The 21,651-nt window shown below is 35.3% G+C and overlaps 1 protein-coding gene across 1 annotated transcript; it reads left to right on the plus strand.

Moving 5' to 3' along the window:
- The first annotated feature begins 7,896 nt into the window (after positions 1-7,896).
- Positions 7,897-18,856, plus strand: LOC109009354 (ABC transporter G family member 37-like). The gene is made up of 22 exons (XM_035692840.1): positions 7,897-8,300; positions 10,729-10,858; positions 11,177-11,336; positions 11,454-11,530; positions 11,981-12,034; positions 12,137-12,227; positions 12,332-12,633; positions 12,714-12,995; positions 13,164-13,477; positions 13,735-13,895; positions 13,977-14,080; positions 14,593-14,746; positions 14,833-14,970; positions 15,078-15,151; positions 15,264-15,596; positions 15,699-15,989; positions 16,307-16,390; positions 16,513-16,646; positions 17,152-17,379; positions 17,607-17,778; positions 17,931-18,185; positions 18,293-18,856. The coding sequence occupies exons 1-22, from the start codon at positions 7,897-7,899 to the stop codon at positions 18,557-18,559; spliced, it is 4,209 nt and encodes a 1,402-aa protein (XP_035548733.1). The 3' UTR covers positions 18,560-18,856.
- The last annotated feature ends 2,795 nt before the right edge of the window (positions 18,857-21,651 follow it).

Below are 21,651 nucleotides of genomic sequence, written 5' to 3' on the forward strand. Positions count from 1 at the left end.
CCCACAAACTCCATGTGATGATACTGGGAATTAAACCAACTAAGTTGCCCACTTGCGATGACCTTTTGGCACGCCTAAACCACACTTCCACCGTTTCTTTCCATGTTCGATTTGCAACATATGGAATTCCCACCTGACTTGAGCAAAACTTCCAAATAGCTGATGTTGTTCTCCCCCCATAAAGCACATGGTTTAAGTCTTCAAAAGCACCCTCCTCACAACATTCACACTTGGAGACCAACGGAATGCCAATTCGTCTAACTCGTTCATCTACACTGAGACTATGATGCCAGGCTTTCCACATTATCACCGAGAACTTCCTTGGCAACACAGCATGCCATACCCACTTCGACCACTGCATTTTTGAAGCTGTAACTCGAACAATATTCGACGCACTCTTGGATGTGAAACCTCCATCCGAATTGCCCAACCAAACCAGAATATCAGACCCTTCTCTTATACTGCTAATCTTCGCGACAATGCTGTCTGTTAACTCTTGACCCACGAGCTGTACTAGCATATCCACATCCCAGTTGTTGTTCACCATGCAATGCTTAACCATCATATTCAGGTGGTTTACAATGCTCTGTTGAGCACATATAGGACCCAAATCCAACCATTTGTCCCTCCAAAATGAGACATTGCCATCTTTCACAAGCGATCTAGAATGCTGAAGCACCACAGGAACTACCCCCATGACCATCTTCCAGAACTGAGTGCCCTTAGACAGATTTACCATCGAAACGTGCTGATTTTAAGCATACTTGGATTGGAAAAAACTTGTCCACAAAGAATTAGTAGTCAACAATTTCCAAGCAAATTTAATGTGCAGAGCATTTTGAACTTCAAAAAGATTTCTCAATCCTACTCCCCCCCTAATCAATCGACTTGCAAAGGATGTCCCACTTTATCCATTTCCTTTTTGATTTGCCATTCGCCGATCCCCAAAAGAAAGAACTAAACAGCCTATGCAAAGATAACAAAACCGCTTTCGGAACATGCAAAACAGCCAACAAATGAACAGGCATACTTGCAATTACATGTTTTAAAAGAATTACCTGAGCACCAGAGGAAAAAAACTTGACCTTCCATCCTTCTATTTTATGGCGTATACGTTGAACTAACTCTTCCAAATAAATCCCCTTCATCCTCCCAGAAATAATTGACACCCCTAAATATTTAACTGGAAACTTACCTTCAGAAAATCCAGTAAGCACTAGCAGTTCACGACGCCGAGGGGCTGAAACTTTTTTAGAGAAAAAAATTGATGACTTCCCCTCGTTCACCCACTGTCCCGACCACTGAGCATAAAAACTAAGAGTGTCCTTAATCTCCTTAACCGACTTCTTGCTCCCATTCGCAAATATCACCATATCATACACGTAAAGAAGATGTGTTATGAAAGGGCCCCTGCGTGGATGAGTATAGAAACCAATCTTGCCGTCCTCAAACTTTTGTTTTAAAAGTCGAGAAAAAATCTCCTCCACAAGAACGAATAAATAAGGTGAAAGGGAATCCCCTTGGCGAAGGCCCCTACCACCTTTAAAGAAACCTTAAGCCATCTCATTCATGATGACAAAGTACAAAGGAGTAGTAACACAATGTGACAAGAGGTTACAAACTTCAACTGAAAAACCGAACCCTTTCAACACATGAAATAAAAAATTCCAATCAATAGTGTCATAAGCCTTGGCTATGTCAATTTTCACCATAATATTTTTCCCTCTAACTGACTTGTTTAAATCATGAACGAGCTCTTGTGTGAGGCTGACGTTACCAAAAATACTTCGTTCGGGAATATCGGATAAATATATAATAAGTGTTACATGACTCACTTCATGTATTTATCTCTTATATTCCACTTGAAGCCTTCAACTTCAAGCAATATCGGATACTTTGATCCCACATAATGCTAGATGAAGAATGATCATAATTTTTCTATAATTATTTTAAAACTCACTAATATAATAGCGCCACTTCACCAAGATCATAGTCAAGTTTGGGTAATGATAATTAACACAACTCTTTTATAATTTTTTTTGTACTTCTGCACGTACTAATTAAATTGATGGCATTTTTCTAAAATAATGATATCGACCTTATAAATCTGTTTTATCAAAATGCATTCCATTTAAAATGAAGCTATAAGATAATTATAAAAAAAATATGTTTTTATCTTTTTCTTTTCTTGATTTGGATTTCAGATCTTACATGTTTCTATTTAATACAAAATTGTAAAATGTGGTGTATGATCATTACTCTAATATTGCATCAATCAATGCATTAAAAGCATGCATCGTGGATTTGCCATGCATGACAACAATTTGTTTCCTTATTTTGGGTGGCGTACCTCATGAGCAACTATGTAGTCTCAACCTTGCTTCAATCGATCAATGTATTATATCAAAATTGTTACAGTTACAAACAGATCTTATAAAATAAATTTACAAATTAATATAGTTTTATATAATATTTTATAATATAATGTACCCCATCAAACTATATCAATTTATAAATTTGTTTTTTAAAAATATTTTTATAACTAAAACGTACATTTAGTTATATTATATACATAATACACGAGTTGTGAATGAACTGCGAGGCATGTGGGCTCCGTTCCCTATAATTAGTATTAACACTAAATTTTCCTTTTTTATTTTTTTTATAAGAAGAAATATAATATTAATGATAAACATTACAGATAACTATCAAGCCAAATTGCTTGAGAGATAAAGTCTGAAAAACCATCACACCACATCTCAATAGACTCAACAGACCAAGCATGTCGGGCTAGACCATGAGTAGTCTCATTTCCCAACATACTCACATGTTGAATCTGATATTCCTAAAAAACAACAAATAACTTTTTTGTTTCTTACAATAAAATTCTCAGCATTGAAGAAGACTGTTGTAGCTTGAAGCTCTCTTACCATCAATAGAAAATCACTCTCTATGATAAGCTTTTTAATACTCATATGAGCACAAAATTGTAAGCCTCGAAACACAGCAAGCAACTCTATATCCTCAGGAGCAGCAACCTCAACTTCAACTTTACTAGCAACCATAACAGTTTTACCATTAGCATCTCTAAGTATAGCTCTAATCCCAGCTTTGTGTTGATCTCTAAACATAGTTTCATCCACATTTAACTTCAGAAAATCAGCAAGAGGTGGCTTCCAACCACAGTACTTCTTAATCTCTGTATTAGACTTAGGCCTTACATCTATGTACATCCTGTGAAGAGAGAAAGCATGTTCAACAACCTGCCTCATCAAAAAAAAAAAAAAAAAGCACAAAAAACACCCATCCAAGCGAAGAAGAAGAAAAAAAAAAAAAAACATGTTCATGAGCCATGGAAAGATTCAAAACCCAACCAAAAGCCATGCACTCAAAATTAAAGGCAACCATATATATACATACATACATACATACATTTATATATACTGGCAGTGGCTAAACATGCAAAGCACGTTTGCCATATCTGCCTAATTGAAGGAAAAAATAAAGTGTGACTTCAAATATTAAAATAGTCTAATGCATAAGAGTGAAATTATTATTTATTCATGTTCATCATTTATTATGAAATTTAAATTATATTAAAAATTTAAATTAATTAGATAGTTTTATTCTCTTAAAAAATGTTCAGTAAAACTTCATCATTTATTTAATGATGAAAAATTAATATTTTATAAATTAAAATTGATTTTAAGTGTATGATATAATATTTATATTTTAATTATCTATTTTATGTTAGTTTAAATCAATATTTAAACATCTACAGTTAGATTAAATCTGAAGATTCAAGATGAAGAGTTGGGACATAAAATCCCAAACCTAACATTTTCCCTCACTTTTCCTTTCTTCCTCTCTCTCCTTCCCCACGCACGTCTACCCTCTCTCTCACCCGATCTCCTCCCTCAAGCAGCCCAATGCCGCCGTGCGCCACCTTGCGGTGTAACCGATCATCTCACCAGCTTTCCCTCACGTCGGCGAGCAAACCCCACCATTGAAGCCCCTTAGCAGCTTGTCCCTCAGCCGCACACGAGCAACCCAAAATGGGTCTCGACGCACGGGTTCTCCACCCTTGCGCTACCGCGGCTCAGCCCCATCTCCACCAAGCACCACCACCGAGTTCCTCTCACGCCGTGGAGCACTTCCATGGAACCCACCACCTGTAGCTCCTCTCTAGGGGATGCACGCAACCCCTCTATACGCACGGGTTTCTCCCCGTAGCGTTGCCATTAACCACCCCTACGACACCGCACCACCACCAGCAGCCTCGTCCTTCGCCGACAACCCTTCCACTTCCTCCTTTCCTCCAGCCGATAACTCCTGATTTGTGATTTGTATGGAAACTTGTGTGGTGATTTTGTGATTTGTGTAGTGATTTTGTGGTGATTTCTGTGATTTTATGGTGATTTTGCTTTGAAGATGTAGAGAGGGACGTAAGGGGAAGAAGAAAAGCGTAAAATAAGTTTATTGTTTATTACTGTTTATTCATGTTCATCCGTTTATAGCTACTTTTAAGTATAAGGGGATATATATATATATATATATATATATATATATCAAGTGAAGATCAAGGATAACAATATTATAAATACGAGCACCAAATAAAAAACTCTATTCATGAGCTTTGTAAACAAGTTGTGATAAGTGTACAATCTGTTCACAACTTATTAATGCAACCGGTAACTCCCAACGGGAGCGGAAGCGGAACGCTTAGCATTTTCTTATTTGTTTTGTTTTGTTTGTTTTTTAATATATTTTTTAAAGAAAACATTTAAAGTTAGTCGGTTTTGAGCACTCCTTACCTGTCATGCCAGCAGATCAAATGAAACGGTGCGGATCATTCTCAAGCGAGAGACGAAATTGTAAGAAGACCGGTAAGGCATTTCAAACTGATTAAATGAAACGCGCTGTTTTCTTCGTGACCCAGTCCATCTGCTCCCAGTCCATTGAAGACAAAAATCAAATGAATCGGAGACAAAAATCGCCATTGAAGACTGCTCAGTCCATCTGCTCCTCTCCATCATGCGAATGAATCCATCTGCTCTCCTCCCTCCCACAAACGAAAGACGAAAGCGAAACCAACTCTTCCCCTTCGGTATCTCTCTCTCTCTCTCTCTCTCTCTCTCTCTCTCTCTCTCTCTCTCTCTCTCTCTCTCTCTCTCTCTGAGTTTACAAACTATAGAACTTCATCTAAAATATGTTATGTAAACGATAAAAAACAAAAACATGCTCAGATAGTCAACTGGTCTCCACCTCCTTTGGAATGGTTTAAACTCAATGTTGATGGAAGCTCTCTCGGGAACCCAGGGCCTTCAGGTCCAGGAGGAGCAATTCGTGATCATAAAGGAGAATTGCTTGTTGGGTTTTCAATATTTACTGGTACTCGGTCAAATAATGTTGCAGAGTTTATGGGTTTGCTTCAAGGTCTTCGAATAGTGTGATTTCTGGGCCTTCAAAATGTAGAGATTGAGATGGATTCTACTTTGGTGATAGAGTGGTTAAGAAATAAGAGATGTGGCCTCTGGTACTTGGAGGATTATTGGGAGAAACTTCTTAATCTGTTAGTTGGACTCTGTTTTTGCTGTCGGCATATTTACAGGGAATGTAATTCACTAGCAGATGGCTTTGCTCGTCTGGGTGGTTCAGGGGTCTGTAAGGTGTGGAAGAATGTTTCTGAGCTTCCTAATCAAAACAAAATATAAAATTTTCATCTTATCTCATTTCATTATTACACATTTTTTAAATCTCCATATAAAATATAATAAACAATTCAACTTTTTCAAATCCAAATACACATTTTTCAAATCTCAAAACAATAATAATATTAAAACATAATATTTTAAACTTTAAAACAAAATATAAAATTCTCATCTCACCTCCCAAACCTACCTTTAGAGGTTTTTTTCGTTTGGATAAGGGGGGCTGTTCTTTTATTCGTTTATAAGGGCTTAGGTCTGTAAAGGTTATTTCTTGGGGCACTGTCTTGGGTCTGAAAGGTGTACCACGGTTTTCTCCTCAGCCTTTTATGAGGATATTTATGAATAAGGAGGCTTGATCTCCATTTATTAAAAAAAAAAAAAAAAGAAACGATCATTCCTATTTGTTTTGGGATGATATGCTACAACCAAACATCACATCCACCATGTATGTATAATGTTGGAACTTGGAAGGGTAAAAATTTCACTGTTAATCTTGTCCATGATGATTATTTTTCTGTAGCGGTGAGAAGATGCCTAGTATCAAGTGGTCTGAATCTGTAGAAGTCAAAGGGAAAGAGGTTAGAGACTTTTGAAAAATATATTCATGATCTCCCTCGTTCACGCAACCGGGGTTTAATGGTATGGTACTCTTACCTCTTCATACCATTGTGAAATAGGCACTTATGTTCACAGGGTTATATTAGATTTATGGAAGTTCAAAATCTGCCTTGTTTCTATACTAGCTTGATGATGACTAATACTCGAGGCAACTGGATTGCGGTTTTCCTTCGCTTTGGTGAGAAAAAATCAAAGAGCATTGTGTTGTTTACGGATAGAAAAACGATGCATTCCAGAAACTTTTGAACCTTTTGTTCTGATAGAGAAATACTTTGTGGTGACTTCACTAGAAACTGAATAGCTACTAGACAAAGGGCAGGTTTTGTGTGATTACTATATGAACTTCATATGGGCTGAAAAGAAAAATCATATGAATATGAATAGATGATATTTATGACCATAGGGATCGACTTGTAGGAGGTGCAAGAATATACATTAAAGATGTTGAAGCTTATTTTGGTAGTGGGGGAAACCAAGAGAAATGGTGCATTGGTTTGTGAGTGGGAAAGCAAGCTGAACCTTCTTCGTGGTTCGCAGTAGACATGCGAGACGTTTGGAGAGGAGACGGGCCAAAGTAAGTGCACTGGTTCGTATTGAGCGGGAAATCAATACTAAGCTTCTTCGTGAATCGTGATTCTTTTCCTTTCAGCCTTTTTTGTTCAATTCTATTGTTTTATTTTTTGAAGGCCATGTCAGGGTGCGCAAGGTGTCCCCCAAATTGACTGCTGTAGAAGAATTGTTTTTTAATTATTTAAAATATTTAAAAAAAAATTTACAATATCATTAAAAAAATAATTTTTTAATTATTAAATAAAATAAAAAATTTCTGGACCCATGATCGAAACCCACTGTTAGAACACTTGGCATTTCCCGAAGTTAATTTCCTGGGGATGACTTTATATAAGTGGTTATTGATGCTTAGATATCGGTAAGTTGATCATGTAAAAAAACAAAAAATCTTCCATTAAATATATATATATTAAGCAGGGACGAATTAATTGTCTCCACGCATTTGTTCGTAAAACCATTTATATATATACATATATATGTAGAGAGAGAGAGAGAGAGAGATTATTTTAACATAAAAAAGATAAGTTATATATGCTCTGAACATTAAAAAGGATTTATTTTGGTTAAGCTTGAATAACATGCAACAGATCATGAATCTCTCTCTCTCTCTCTCTCTCTCAAGTAAAGTCATGCGCTATATTTAATACCCAGCAATATTTTTCAACTTAATTGCTTGGCTGCCAAGAACATGAAGATCAGTGCATGCATCATCCTTTATCGCGATCAATCAGAAATTGGCTTGAATTGATCAACAACAGAAGCATATCTCTCTAGTAAAGTCGTGCTATATTTAATACCCAGCAATATTTTAAATTAGCTTGGCTATCAAGAACATGATTAGAGTACTACATGCATCATCCTTGCTTCATCAATGAAATAGTCCGTACCTAAGCATAGTCTTGCTTGTCTTGATATATATATATATATATATATATGTGTGTATGTATATACTATATACCTCTGCAAGTTGAAGTTCTCCAAGTTCAGGAAAAAAAACATGGCTCAGATAGTTAGTACAGATGAGATAGAGTCACTGAGAATTGAGTTGGCAGAGATAGGAAGAAGCATCAGATCATCTTTTCAACGGCATACCTCAAGTTTTCGAAGTAGTACTTCAGGATTGAGTTCTACAAAGGGAGATGGTGATGTTGAATATGCATTACAATGGGCTGAAATTGAGAGATTACCTACGTTTGAGCGGCTTAGATCTTCTCTATTTGATAAGGATGCTGATGCTGTTAATGGTGGTGGTGGTGGTGCTGTTGAAAAGAAAGGGAAACAAGTGATTGATGTTACGAAGCTTGGGGCTCTAGAACGGCATGTGTTTGTAGAGAAGCTCATCAAACAGATTGAGAATGACAATCATCGCTTGTTGCAAAAAATTAGAAACCGAATAGACAAGTAAGCCGACCCTTTACTCTCTCTCTCTCTCTCAAAATTCCTCCTAAAAATCATGCATAGGTGTGATCTTGCATCTCTAAACGCAAACATGCACATTTGTGTAGCATCATGAATGTGAATGGAATGAGTACTACCATGCATAGTCATATACATAGAACACAATTTTTGACATATATTCATGAATCACTATAAGAAAATTACTTATTTACGACTAATTAATTCCAGTGAAATGACTATATATTTACAATTAAAATTAGTTGCGAATAATCTTTTAATTGCAATAAATTGATCACAAAAGTCTATTTTTCTTGTAGTGAATATATTGGATCGATACACAGTACTCTTTAATAAATAATTGTTATCAGTATATATATATATATATATATCTTACTAAATATTAATTATAATATTGTCACGATAAAGTTAGAAATACTTAATTCATTTATGAAATGAACTAAGCTTAAATCGAGTTTATCCGAATCAAATTTCAGTTCATTTACGGCTTTACGGCCGGCCGGGCTGGCATAAATATATATCGTTTTGTAGGGTTGGTGTAAAGTTGCCTACTGTAGAAGTAAGGTGCAGAAATCTGCGTGTTGAAGCTGAGTGCGAGGTGGTGCATGGCAAGGCCCTTCCAACCCTATGGAATTCTCTTCAAAGCACCATCTCCAGCGTAAGTAATTCGAGTTCCTGGGATTTTAAACATGGTTGGCACGTACTTAATAGAATGTTTTAAATGAGCGGTATTTTTGTAAAACATCTTATAAAAATAATATCATTTTATAAAAATATTCTTATTTTATAATATTATTATATAATATGTTATACAATGTGTCGTATATATATGATTATTCTAGGTAACCCTATGTATATGCTTGCATGTCTAAATGCATAAAAAATGACTTTTTGATAATATTTTCTTAAAAAATAATTTGTAGAAATTTTAAATAAATTTTTTATATATTTTTATTTCTTGTAGAATAAGATATTATCATTTTATGTAATAATATTTCTGTTGCCGTCTGCATTAATATTTGTTTTAGTATTTAATATTATAGAAGTCAATTAATTAATTAATTAATTAATTTTTGGTCCTCAACAGTTCTACGCAAAGCTGCCGGGTGCAAAGCCACATCAAGCCAAGATAAGCCTCATCCATGACGTTAGTAGTATCATAAAGCCGGGAAGGTTGCTATAGTCTATACAGCTTTGATTAGGATCTAAGTCAACTGTCCTGAATTCATTTTAATAATTTCAATTTTATATTTTAATAAAGAGTAATGTTATACACTACATTCTTATTCTATTTTAATCAACTCAAGTTTTTAATGGTGATAATATTTTTGCTAGAATTCTGTTGTGCAATTACAAGACTTGTGATAAAGTTTATTGTTCTTAAAAAATAAATAATAATTAAAACATCAATATTTTTATCTTAATTAATGTAGTAGATGGTTATTTTTTTAATATTGTTACTCATCATTTTAATTTCTCACACATTATGGTTATTTTTATTTTATTTTTTTAACTAATTAATTTAATCTACTCATCGTTCATACACTATATATTTTATAAATAAAAAAAAAGTTATTTATAGTGTGCAGTGTGAGCATTGAGGATGATGAATAGGAGGTATGCTGCGCATCAGCCGGTAGCTGCAGCACACCTCATATATATATATTTTTTTTTCACTCAATACGTTGAGTGTGCTGAGGCTTCCGGCTTATGCACATATTTTTTCATATATATATATATATATATATATATATATATAAAGCTTTCAATTATTATTATTATTATTTGGTTAATTTCTCCAAAATTAGACATATTTTAAGTTCGAGGATGTAATCAATTTTTTGTTTTCCTGTACCCTTCTCACGATTCTTTAATTTCTCGCCGGTGTGTTTTGATGAAATGTTGTTTCTTGCTGTCGAATAATCTCCATGACAAAGCTCTTTGGATAACTGTGAAGAATATATAAAATTCCAGAGCGTTGGAGGTCCTAATGAAGATTTCCTGATAATGAAATGAACTATTAGCTCAAATGATGTCTTTCCCCAAATGAAGTTTGTATCTGTTTCAAAGATTTAGGTCTGTATTAGGGAGGGACTCTCTGAAGACTGTGCGTTGGATATTGGATCGCCATGCTTTGTTCCATGGAGTTGCTAATTCAAAGCAGAAACTTCACACAGGAATATTATCACGTTGTGATTCCTCATCACCTAGTGGTATCCCCACATTCAACGAAATGTTCACCTCTCGAGTGTCTCAAAATACGAGTTTATGATCAGTTGGAACTTGAATATCTTCTTTCTTTCTTTCTTTTTTTTTTTTTTTTTAATGGTCTTCAATTTTAATACTTCCATTTCAATTTTGATAACTTCTACACAGAAATCTTTCTATAGAGAGGATTCCAAACGTTTGGGTGATATGAGGCCGGAGACGTATTCACATGGCCTGACCTTTTCTGCAGGATAACTCTGCTGCTTGGCCCCCCAGGTTGCGGAAAGACGTCCCTTTTAAAGGCCCTGTCCGGGAATCTAGACGAATCTCTCAAGGTTTTGTACTTCCTCCATATTACATGAAGAATGCATTTATATTGTCAACCTGATGAGGGCAATGTACGCTCATTAATGGGAATCTAGTTTGAAACTATAACTTGAAACGTAAATCAGCAGAATGTTGATAGGAAAAAAAAAAAAAAATCAAGAAAGATCAAACCAATCGATGCAGATAATTTTGTATATATAATTATAGGTATATCTCCTTGTTTGATGTAGTATATAATAAGTGTTACCAAGTTTTTGGTTGATTGCTAATCTTTCACATTTGTAGTCTTTCAAATTTATGTATAAACTTTCTGTTTTGCCTAATAGATTACTGGGGAAATTTCTTACAATGGATACAAGCTAGAAGAGTTTGTCCCCCAAAAGACTTCGGCTTATATCAGCCAAAATGACGTGCACATTCCTGACATGACCGTGAGGGAAATACTGGACTTTTCAGCTCGTTGTATGGGTGTTGGAAGCCGAACAGGTAAGTTTTCCTTAGAGTTCAACTGGGAAGATGATTTATTAATAAGTACTGCCTTATTAAGTATAAACCCCCAACACTTGGATAATGACAGCGACATTTGTTTTCGGACTAATTCAGATGTTTTGATGGAAGTCAGTAAAAGAGAGAAGGAAGCCGGAGTTGTTCCCGATCCAGACATAGACACTTACATGAAGGTAACGGTTTCATCTCTAATCTTCTTCTTTCCTTGTTTATGAAATAATCTATACTGCTGTATGCCAACTGATTTGGCTACATGAAACTAGTTAAAGTTGTTGAAATTTTCGATTTTGACAGAAACTTGGGAAAAAATCCCATCCAGACCATATGCGATTTTTTGTTCTTTGATAAAATGATGGAAAACTTAAGATAATGAGAACCATCACTGACAAAATCATTGAAGCTGAATCCTCTTACTCATAGGACAATTCTCTGTTGTATGTGCGTTAATCACAGCCACTGCGAAAGATTTAGCATATAAAAGATTTTGGTCACACTGTGGGTATTATTACTTATGGAATGAAATAAGATATTTTATTTTGGTCACACTTTGTTTCTTTTGTTTCTACTTATTGATGGTTTTCTTGAGGATTTTTGTTGTAATATTGACTGTATTTGTTTGGCAGGCGATTTCTGTGGAAGGACTAAAAAGAACCCTTCAAACAGACTACATACTAAAGGTCATTCTCTTTCAACAAAGCTGACAGAAAACCTATACCCTGTAATTTGTAAATGGATGAATACCTTACCAATTTATTTCTATTGCTGCCTTGAGTTCTCAGATCATTGGACTTGATATCTGCGCTGACACTCTAGTTGGAGATGCTATGAGAAGAGGTATCTCTGGCGGTCAGAAAAAGAGATTGACTACAGGTAATCTGAGTGAAAAAAATAACCTTAGCTGGTTTTAACGAGAGAACTAACTCCCAATACCTGGTTAGATTATGACTATAAGGAATTGGACTTCAATTTTGCAGGGGAGATGATTGTAGGTCCTACAAAAGCTCTGTTTATGGATGAGATCACAAATGGCTTAGACAGTTCAACTGCCTTTCAAATTGTTACTTGTCTTCAGCAGCTAGTGCATATTACAGATGTTACATTACTGGTTTCCCTTCTTCAGCCAGCCCCAGAGACATTTGATCTTTTTGATGACCTCATTTTGATGTCAGAGGGAAAGATTGTGTATCATGGACCACGTGATTATGTTCTAGAGTTTTTTGAGGATTGTGGTTTCAGATGTCCGGCGAGGAAAGGGATTGCTGATTTTATCCAGGAGGTAAGTGCATTTCAGCTTATATTTGTTTTCTTTTCAAGCTCCTCTCTTTAAAAAAACTATTTCACCCTATGTTTATACAGGTAATCTCAAGGAAAGATCAAGCACAGTACTGGTATCACACGGAAGTACCTCACAGTTACATTCCTGTCGATTTGTTCTCTAGGAAGTTCAAAGAGTCTCCATATGGAAAGAAGCTGGAAGAGGAGCTCTCAGAGCCATATGATAAGTCCCAAAGCCATCAGAGTGCTCTTTCCTTTAGTCGGTATTCCCTTTCTAAATGGGATCTTTTTAGAGCTTGCGCTTCAAGGGAACTCCTTCTCATGAAAAGGAATTCTTTTATCTACATATTCAAAACAAGTCAGGTTAAAATTTGTACTTATGCTGATGTTCCTTGATCCTACTATCATTACTTTTCCTGGTGTGGGAGCGTTAAAACCTATGCTCATTCTTCCTGTTTCATCTTTATTCTTTGTTTAGTTTTCCAAAGCCCTGCGAAAACTGAAACATGTTTTGGTTTTTTCTATCTGCAGCTGATTATCATTGCATGTATAACAATGACTGTGTTTTTGCGGTCTCGCATGGATATTGATGTTTATCATGCAAATTACTACATGGGTGCCCTGTTCTATGCTCTTGTCATCTTTCTTGTTGATGGTATCCCAGAGATATCCATGACAATTCAAAGACTTGAAGTATTCTACAAACAGAAAGCATTTTATTTTTACCCAGCTTGGGCTTATGCCATTCCAGCAAGCATACTAAAGATCCCTCTTTCATTTGTGGAATCTCTGGTTTGGACGTGTTCTACGTATTATGTCATTGGATACACTCCTGAGGCCCAGAGGTGAGTTTGACATGAAATTTGTTGATATTTGTTAATTTTGCCTTGTTTTGGTTCATGAATTTCCAAATTTATATCCAGAACTTTTCAAACGCTAGAGCCTCAAGACAGCATCTTCTTTTGCTTAAGCCTTTTTTTTTTTTTTAAATTTTCTTTAATCGAACCTTTACGATATACTTAAGTACATCAGGAATGTTGAGGGCAGCAGCGGTGCCAAATTCTGTTAATTGTGACCCTTGGTTCATTTGCTGCTGTTTCAGGTTCTTCCGCCAGTTCGTTCTACTTTTTGCGGTGCACCTATCTTCAATGTCCATGTTCCGTTTTCTGGCCTCCGTCTTCCAGACAAATAATGCATCTTTTACAGCTGGTAGTTTTGCAATATTTTTTGTACTGTTATTCGGTGGCTTCGTTATTAATAAATGTAAGGTTTCAATATCTCCTTTTGCCAAATCTCATTCTAAGATAATCAATTGAAATGACAAGCTTAGCTGTTCTGCTGCAGCTTCCATACCTGTCTGGTTGAGGTGGGCTTTTTGGGTTTCACCCATGACATATGGAGAGATAGGGCTTTCTTTAAATGAGTTTCTTGCCCCAAGATGGCAAAAGGTGAGACTCCCACAGCATTACTTCTGGCTTCGTAATTTTAGCCCAGCTTTCTGTTAGATTATTCAAGTTCAAATCTGTCGTCACTAAATCTATCCGCCCACTTTTTGCCTGTTTTAACCTTTTAGAGAATTATCCAGTAAGTTACTACTATCAACTCTACATCCTGTTTGGTGTTTTTCATTTATTTATATCTTCTAACACTGGAAATTCAGTAGCATTTCACTCCATATCTTTCACCGCAGTGCAATATCTTTCTACTGATCGCCAATGTCCAGCTAAATGAATCTTAGGTGAAGTTTTAAGTTCCACCTTAATCCATACACCAATAACTGGAGTACTGAATGCTTGGATAACACTTGTAATTACACAATCAATTTCAGTTGTATGACCTATACTCCAATACTTCTGGTACTAGCCTGATAATGCTGTTTTATTCCTGTAATTAATTATGACTTTAACGGCTGGGAGAAACAGATGTTCCAGCTAAGTCTGCTTTCCTTTCTTATCTATAGATGACATCGGCAAACACTACGATAGGGCAAGAAATACTTGAAAGCCGTGGACTAGACTTTGATGGTTATCTTTTTTGGATATCACTTGGAGCCTTATTTGGATTTACAATAGTATTCAACATTGGATATATCTTGGCGTTAAGTTACTTGAAGTGTAAGTTCTTTGCTGTTGTTTTATTTCAACTTGAAACAGCATTGCAACAATAGATGCTGATTTGTCGACATTTGATTAACATTCAGCTCCTGGATCATCTCGTGTTATTATTTCGAATGAAATGCTCTCCAAAGAACCTGGAAGTGACGATTCACATGATGGGGACCATTTGGATGAAAAGTCCAAAAATTCTCATCTACAGGCTAATATAGGACCGAAAAAAGGTTAGATAAATTTTCTCAATCTTCGGATTGTTATTCAGATCATTACCTCTTTATTTTCTTTAAATGTATTTATCCAGCTTTTAATGAGCCTCTTTTTCCAATAATAGGTAGGATGGTCTTACCTCTTACACCCCTAACGATAGTGTTTGAAGATGTGCAATACTATGTTGACACCCCACTGGTAATCACATTTAATTTTATGTTATGTCCTTTGTGGTTACTGGATTGATAATCATTCACAACATTATATCCATTCCTGTAATTTTCTTTCCTATTTCATTTCTGGCTCTCAGGAAATGAGAGAACAGGGATTCACAAACAAAAGACTTCAACTTCTTTCGGATGTTACCGGCGCATTGAGGCCTGGTGTTCTAACAGCTTTGATGGGTGTCAGTGGAGCTGGCAAAACAACTCTTCTGGATGTTCTAGCTGGAAGAAAGACCAGTGGTTATATTGAAGGGCAAATAAAGATTGGAGGGTATCCCAAGGTTCAAGCAACCTTTGCTAGGATATCGGGTTACTGTGAACAAACTGATATACATTCTCCTCAACTAACTGTAGAGGAATCAGTCATATTTTCTGCTTGGCTGCGCTTGTCTGCTGAAGTAGACCAAAAAACTAAAGCCGTAAGATCACAATCACTGACATTAAGTCCAAAGGTTTGGAATTTATATTCATTGTTGAGATAATATAATGGTTTGTTAAAGCTTTCGTGTGATGTCTTGCAGGCGTTTGTGGATGAAGTCCTTGAGACCATTGAGCTTGATGAAATAAAGGATGCATTAGTAGGTATACCTGGGGCTACCGGTCTATCAAATGAGCAACGTAAGCGGCTTACAATAGCCGTGGAGCTTGTTGCTAACCCCTCTATCATCTTCATGGATGAACCGACAACAAGTTTGGATGCAAGAGCAGCTGCAATTGTCATGCGAGCGGTGAAGAATGTAGCTGATACGGGAAGAACAATTGTTTGTACCATCCACCAACCTAGCATTCACATATTTGAAACATTTGATGAGGTATTATTTTTATTTTTTTTTTAAATTTTGAAGTAAATTTATCCATGGAATATACCAAGGAAGTATTTACTTCTCCAAGAAGTGCTGTTTATCTTACTAACTCAGTAGCACATGCATGGCTACTGAAGAAATAAAGTAAGAGCATTTAGGTTTGACGGCTGCAATGAAGAAAAGTATGTAAGATATGTTGCATCCAGCCTACTCCCAGACAAAATGATATCAGAACTGGTGTTGGACAAGATTCAATCCTAGGAATCAAGTTCCTTGTTAACAAATCTTCAAGAGTAATATGTCACATTCCCCTTTTGCTTTTACAGTTGATCCTTCTAAAAACTGGTGGGCGCATGATATACTCTGGACCATTAGGACAGCATTCAAGTCGGGTTATAGAATATTTTGAGGTTAGCTTGCTATTTGCGGTAACAATACACATATCTTAGGGATCTTTTCTGCATCCATTTCTTGTATAGTAGTACCACTTGTTTTAAGATGTTACATTGATAATTAAGTTTTATTCTGACAGGGTATTCCGAGAGTTCCAAAGATTAGAGAAAATTACAACCCATCAACGTGGATGTTAGAGGTCACTTCGACATCTTCAGAGGTTGAACATGGTGTAGACTTTGCCCAGAAATATATGGAATCTCCCCTATATGAGTGAGCTGATTTCTTCAGTTAGAACTGTACTGGGTTTTGATGTTGTCTGATGTCACGTAATGCATAGCTGTTTCAAAATTGTAACTTCAACTCACCAGAGGAATTCTTCATTGCTTGACAAGGAGAAATTCTTTCCATTTTACAAATTCTAAGGACTCCAATTCTAAATTTAACCAGCCCTTTTGGAGTATAGGCTTAGATGTGGCTTCGGTCTTAGGTCATTACAAATAGTATCAGAGCCAAATCCTACTAGAAATGTGAGACTTGACCTGAGGAGGACATTAACAATTTAAAGGGGCATGATTGTAATGAGGAGTTCTTGGCCATTTGATTCAAGGACTCCAATTGTAATTTGATTAGTCATTTTGCATTATATATAGGTTTAGATGTGGCTTGGACCTTGTGTTGTTACAAGTTCATCTATTGTGTGGAAACAGATCATGGTCATATGACCTGTATTGCATTCTTTATACAAACATGACAACCTCTATTATCCCATTTTCAGGAACAACAAAGAACTTGTAAGGCAGATGAGTAGCCCACCTCCTGGTTCAACAGATCTGCATTTTGTGTCCCGCTTTTCTCAAAATGGTTGGGGACAAGTCAAATCCTGCCTATGGAAACAACATTTGACTTATTGGAGGAATCCTGCATACAACTTGACTCGTATGGTGCATACACTTGTAACTGCTTTAATTTTTGGAGCGCTATATTGGAACCAAGGAAAAAAATTGTAAGTTTTAGTTATTTATCGTTTTCTACTTTTTCGCCTTTTGGCAGAATCTATATTACATTAGAAATTGCTAGTCTGTATAACTTGACTAAATTCAGCTGTATGTCTCTCCTTTGCTTAAGACAAAGCATTCCATCCGTCAGATATATGCCTTTTTCTGTAAGGTGCATATTTTAGGTGTATTGCAAAGAACTAAATGCTGCGTTTTTTTTTTCTTTTTCTGTTAGAAACAACCAGCAGAACCTATTCAATATTTTTGGTTCAATGTACGCTACTGTTATCTTCTTGGGCATAAATAATTGCACGACAGTCCTTCCATATATAGCAGCAGAGAGAAATGTTATGTACCGGGAAAGATTTGCCGGGATGTACTCTTCATGGGCTCATTCACTTGCACAGGTATGATTCTCTACCTGTAAATTCTACTTGTGTGGCCTACTATCACCATTTGATCTCTGAAAACAAAATTGGTGGAATCTAAGGTCTTGATTAGGGGGCTCTTGTTTAGCCATTATTTTCAACTTATATAATTGGGGATACTGATATTGTAGGTGATAGTGGAAATCCCCTATCTGTTCATCGAAACTGCGTTATTTGTGACAATCTCATATCCAATGATTGGATATTATGGGTCGGCTTATAAGGTTTTCTGGTACTTCTATGCAATATTTTGTTCATTGCTGTACTTCAATTATCTGGGAATGCTAGTCGTGTCATTGACGCCAAACTTCATGGTAGCTGCAATTTTGTGCTCAGCCTTTTACACATTATTCAACCTGTTTTCTGGTTTTCTGATGCCTGAACCGGTAAGCTGATAAAAGCACTCAAAACTCATCTATATTGTACACCGTGGAGTCTTCAAGTTATGAACAATACATACAGTTAAACTGACCGGATTGTCTTATTCTTACAGAAAATTCCAAAGTGGTGGATCTGGTTATATTATCTGACACCCACATCCTGGTCGCTGAATGGTATGCTCACTTCACAATATGGAGATATAAATAAGGCCATCATGGTATTCGGAGAAACAAAAACAGTGGCTACCTTCTTAGAAGATTACTTTGGGTTTCACCATGATCGCTTGGCTGTTGTGGCGGTTGTTCTCATGGCTTTCCCCCTTGTTTTTGCTTCCATGTTTGCATATTTTGTAGGACGGCTGAACTTCCTGCGGAGGTAAGCGTCTTGCTCTTTCTATAGAGGCTGGAAAGGTAGAGGTTGTCCATGGCCAACTGCAAGCCTTTTGTTTGCAAGTAATATGTTAGTCAGTGTAGTAATATGCAAATTCGTTGTCATTCCGTAAGAAGCGTACTTGTATGCTGGTCAAGCTGAAGATATATGTACGGGGCTTATATATTAATTGACTGGCAGATTCCAAATAAAATAGAATACGCATGTCCATGAACCAACCTGCCAAGGTGCTGCTTTGTGTGTAACGCCCCAAATCCAAAATCATAAACGGATAAAGTTTCGGTTATATTTTTAATTGTTTACAAATATATATATATATATATATATATATATATCAAATACACTAACTCCAAATTATTCACAAATATAATATAATATTTCTCAAAAATCCATTTGCAAGTTCGGCTATAACCATTATATAGATAACCCGAGAAAACTGTAAAAGTAACTAAGATGACTAAGGAAATTTTGTATACAGCTAAAATCATTTTCAAGTAAGAAAACTATCAAGTTCAAAAACTTCCAACCTTAATTGCCTAAACCAAGTCTAATCTAGAGTCTTTGCCTCAAAAACTATCATATCAAAAATAGAAACTTTCTACGACTTTAAAAAATGTGTGAAATGAAATAGTGAGCTACTATGTAACACCTTGCTCTCCACAGCTATTAATAAAGTCATTTTTAGAGATCTGAGAGAGCTGGAATGTTACTATTAACCCTGACTAAAAAATATTTTCTTTTATTTTAAAAGAAATGCTAAGTACAAAGATTTCTTATAATAAATAGAGCTGGTTTGTATTAAAATACTGAAAGCATAAATGAGAGTATGTGGAAGCATTTATTAAAGATTTTTCAAAGTTTGTGCTATAAAAATCATAACTTCAAATCTTTGTATTTGATTTTAGCCACTATCACGCCTCCATAGACTAAGTCTCGTCCTATAGCTCTACTTTCATAAATATTCTCAAATATATTTATAAAAAACAAACTAAAATGAGTCAAAGATTAAATAAGAAACTCATCATAACATAAATAAGATCAAGTTTTTCATAAAATATTTCATGCTAAGAATTAAAATCATGATTGTTTATAAATATGTTGTTGATATGCATGACTTAGAAATATTTATGGTATATTGATTGATCTGATTGAACTGAATTATCTGACTTATCTAGATTAATTGACTTGTTTTACTGGCCAACACAGTTAACCTTATGTGTAAGTTTGTGCACCGGTCCCACATCTTGTGGCCACAAGGAGAATCAATGATTTGATCTAATAAAATATTATAATGGACCACACTTGAGTCTGTGGCTTGCATATCCACCCTGACTGCATTGGTACCAAGTATCTGAATGGACATTTGATAAATCTGATCTTTATCTTATACTTGATTTTATGAAAGTTTACATGTCTTATGCAATGTGAGATGCATAATACATACATAACTATAATATGCATAATGAAACATGATCATGAATTATGATGAATGGCACACTTGTAGATAACATGACATGCATGGTACATAAACGTTGGCTTCTAGAGAACTAGCTTTAATAATAATATATATAACTAGCTAACATATGTTAATCCTAATTTAAATCAAACTACTTACCTTATAGCGTTAATCCGATATTTTTGGGGCGCGATTGATTTTGTGACACCCCTAGATTCCGCTTGGGATCAGATGGACATCTAAAACGTTAGGACATGCAACACAAGGTTACCTGCTCCCTTTCATGATAATTAAAGATACAATATTCCTAACATGCATATAGTAATATGCAATATTTGTAGCAGATAATACTATGCACCAAACAAATAATATCCCAATAACTTGAAACATATAAACATTAAAATGACAGATGTTCGTGATTACAACATAAATCTAAGAGGTCTGTAAGCTCAAAGGTATGGGAGACAGAGCTCCATAAGTACAAGTAGAAACTAAAGTATCTACTAGGCTAATCCATTGAGTAGTTTGCACATAGTCAAGGATGTTATATTACTATTTATAAATTGGAACATTGAAACGATGAGCTCCGCATTGTGCCATTGCTATTTAATCGACTGTCTCCAGTCGATCATCTTTTGTAGTGCCTTCTGATCTTGGCACACAAGCTACCATTTCGAGAGATGCACGTGAGATGCATGACTTGACGTAACATGAAACAAACAACAATACATAACATGTAATGGATAAAATTACTTGACATGATATAACAAACATTATGTGACATGATATAATATGTAACAAACAACATTACATGACATGATATAACATTTAATAAACAACAGTACGTGACATGGCATAATATGTAACAGACAATATTACGTGACCTGGCATAACATGTAACATATAACATTACGTGACATTGCATGACGTGTAATAAATAACATTACATGACAACATATTATGTAATACATAAATGTTGCGTGACAGAATATATTATGTGACAGATAAATATCTCGTAGCAGAATGTATTAAGTAACAAACATATATGATGTAACATGGCATATAGGGTAACAAAATTACATGAACATCAGTTCCCTTAGCCACATACAAACATAGTAATCCGATAGTAAATTAGGAGCTAACTTACAATGATTGTTGCGTTTAGGGAGAAAAGTACGAAACACGAGAAACTATAAGTAAGGATTCTAAATGTTAGAAACTTTATCACTAATAATTTAGTAACATGAAAAATGCTAACTTAGAATAAAATTACTATTTTACCCTCCAAAAGTGAGAAAATGACCATTTTACCCATAACTTAAGAATTTTATATCCTAACTTTAAAAATCACTAAAATTTACATTTCTTATATAAATTTTGTCCTAAACTAAAATATTTAATTAGAAAAATTTAAAACAAATCATAATCGTGAAAAACACACTATGGCCGAAACACCCTTAAGCATTTTCTCTTTGATTTTTGTTGAAATTTTATCCAACTTCAACACTCATACTTAAACCAAAATATTGTAACATAGATAATCACATCCTATACTTAGACGTATGCTTAACACAACCAACAAAAATTGACTTAACAGAAACACAAAACTTTTTAGATAGAAGATC

The sequence above is a fragment of the Juglans regia genome, chromosome 8 (genome assembly GCF_001411555.2).
Source record: "Juglans regia cultivar Chandler chromosome 8, Walnut 2.0, whole genome shotgun sequence".
Classification (NCBI taxonomy): domain Eukaryota; kingdom Viridiplantae; phylum Streptophyta; class Magnoliopsida; order Fagales; family Juglandaceae; genus Juglans; species Juglans regia.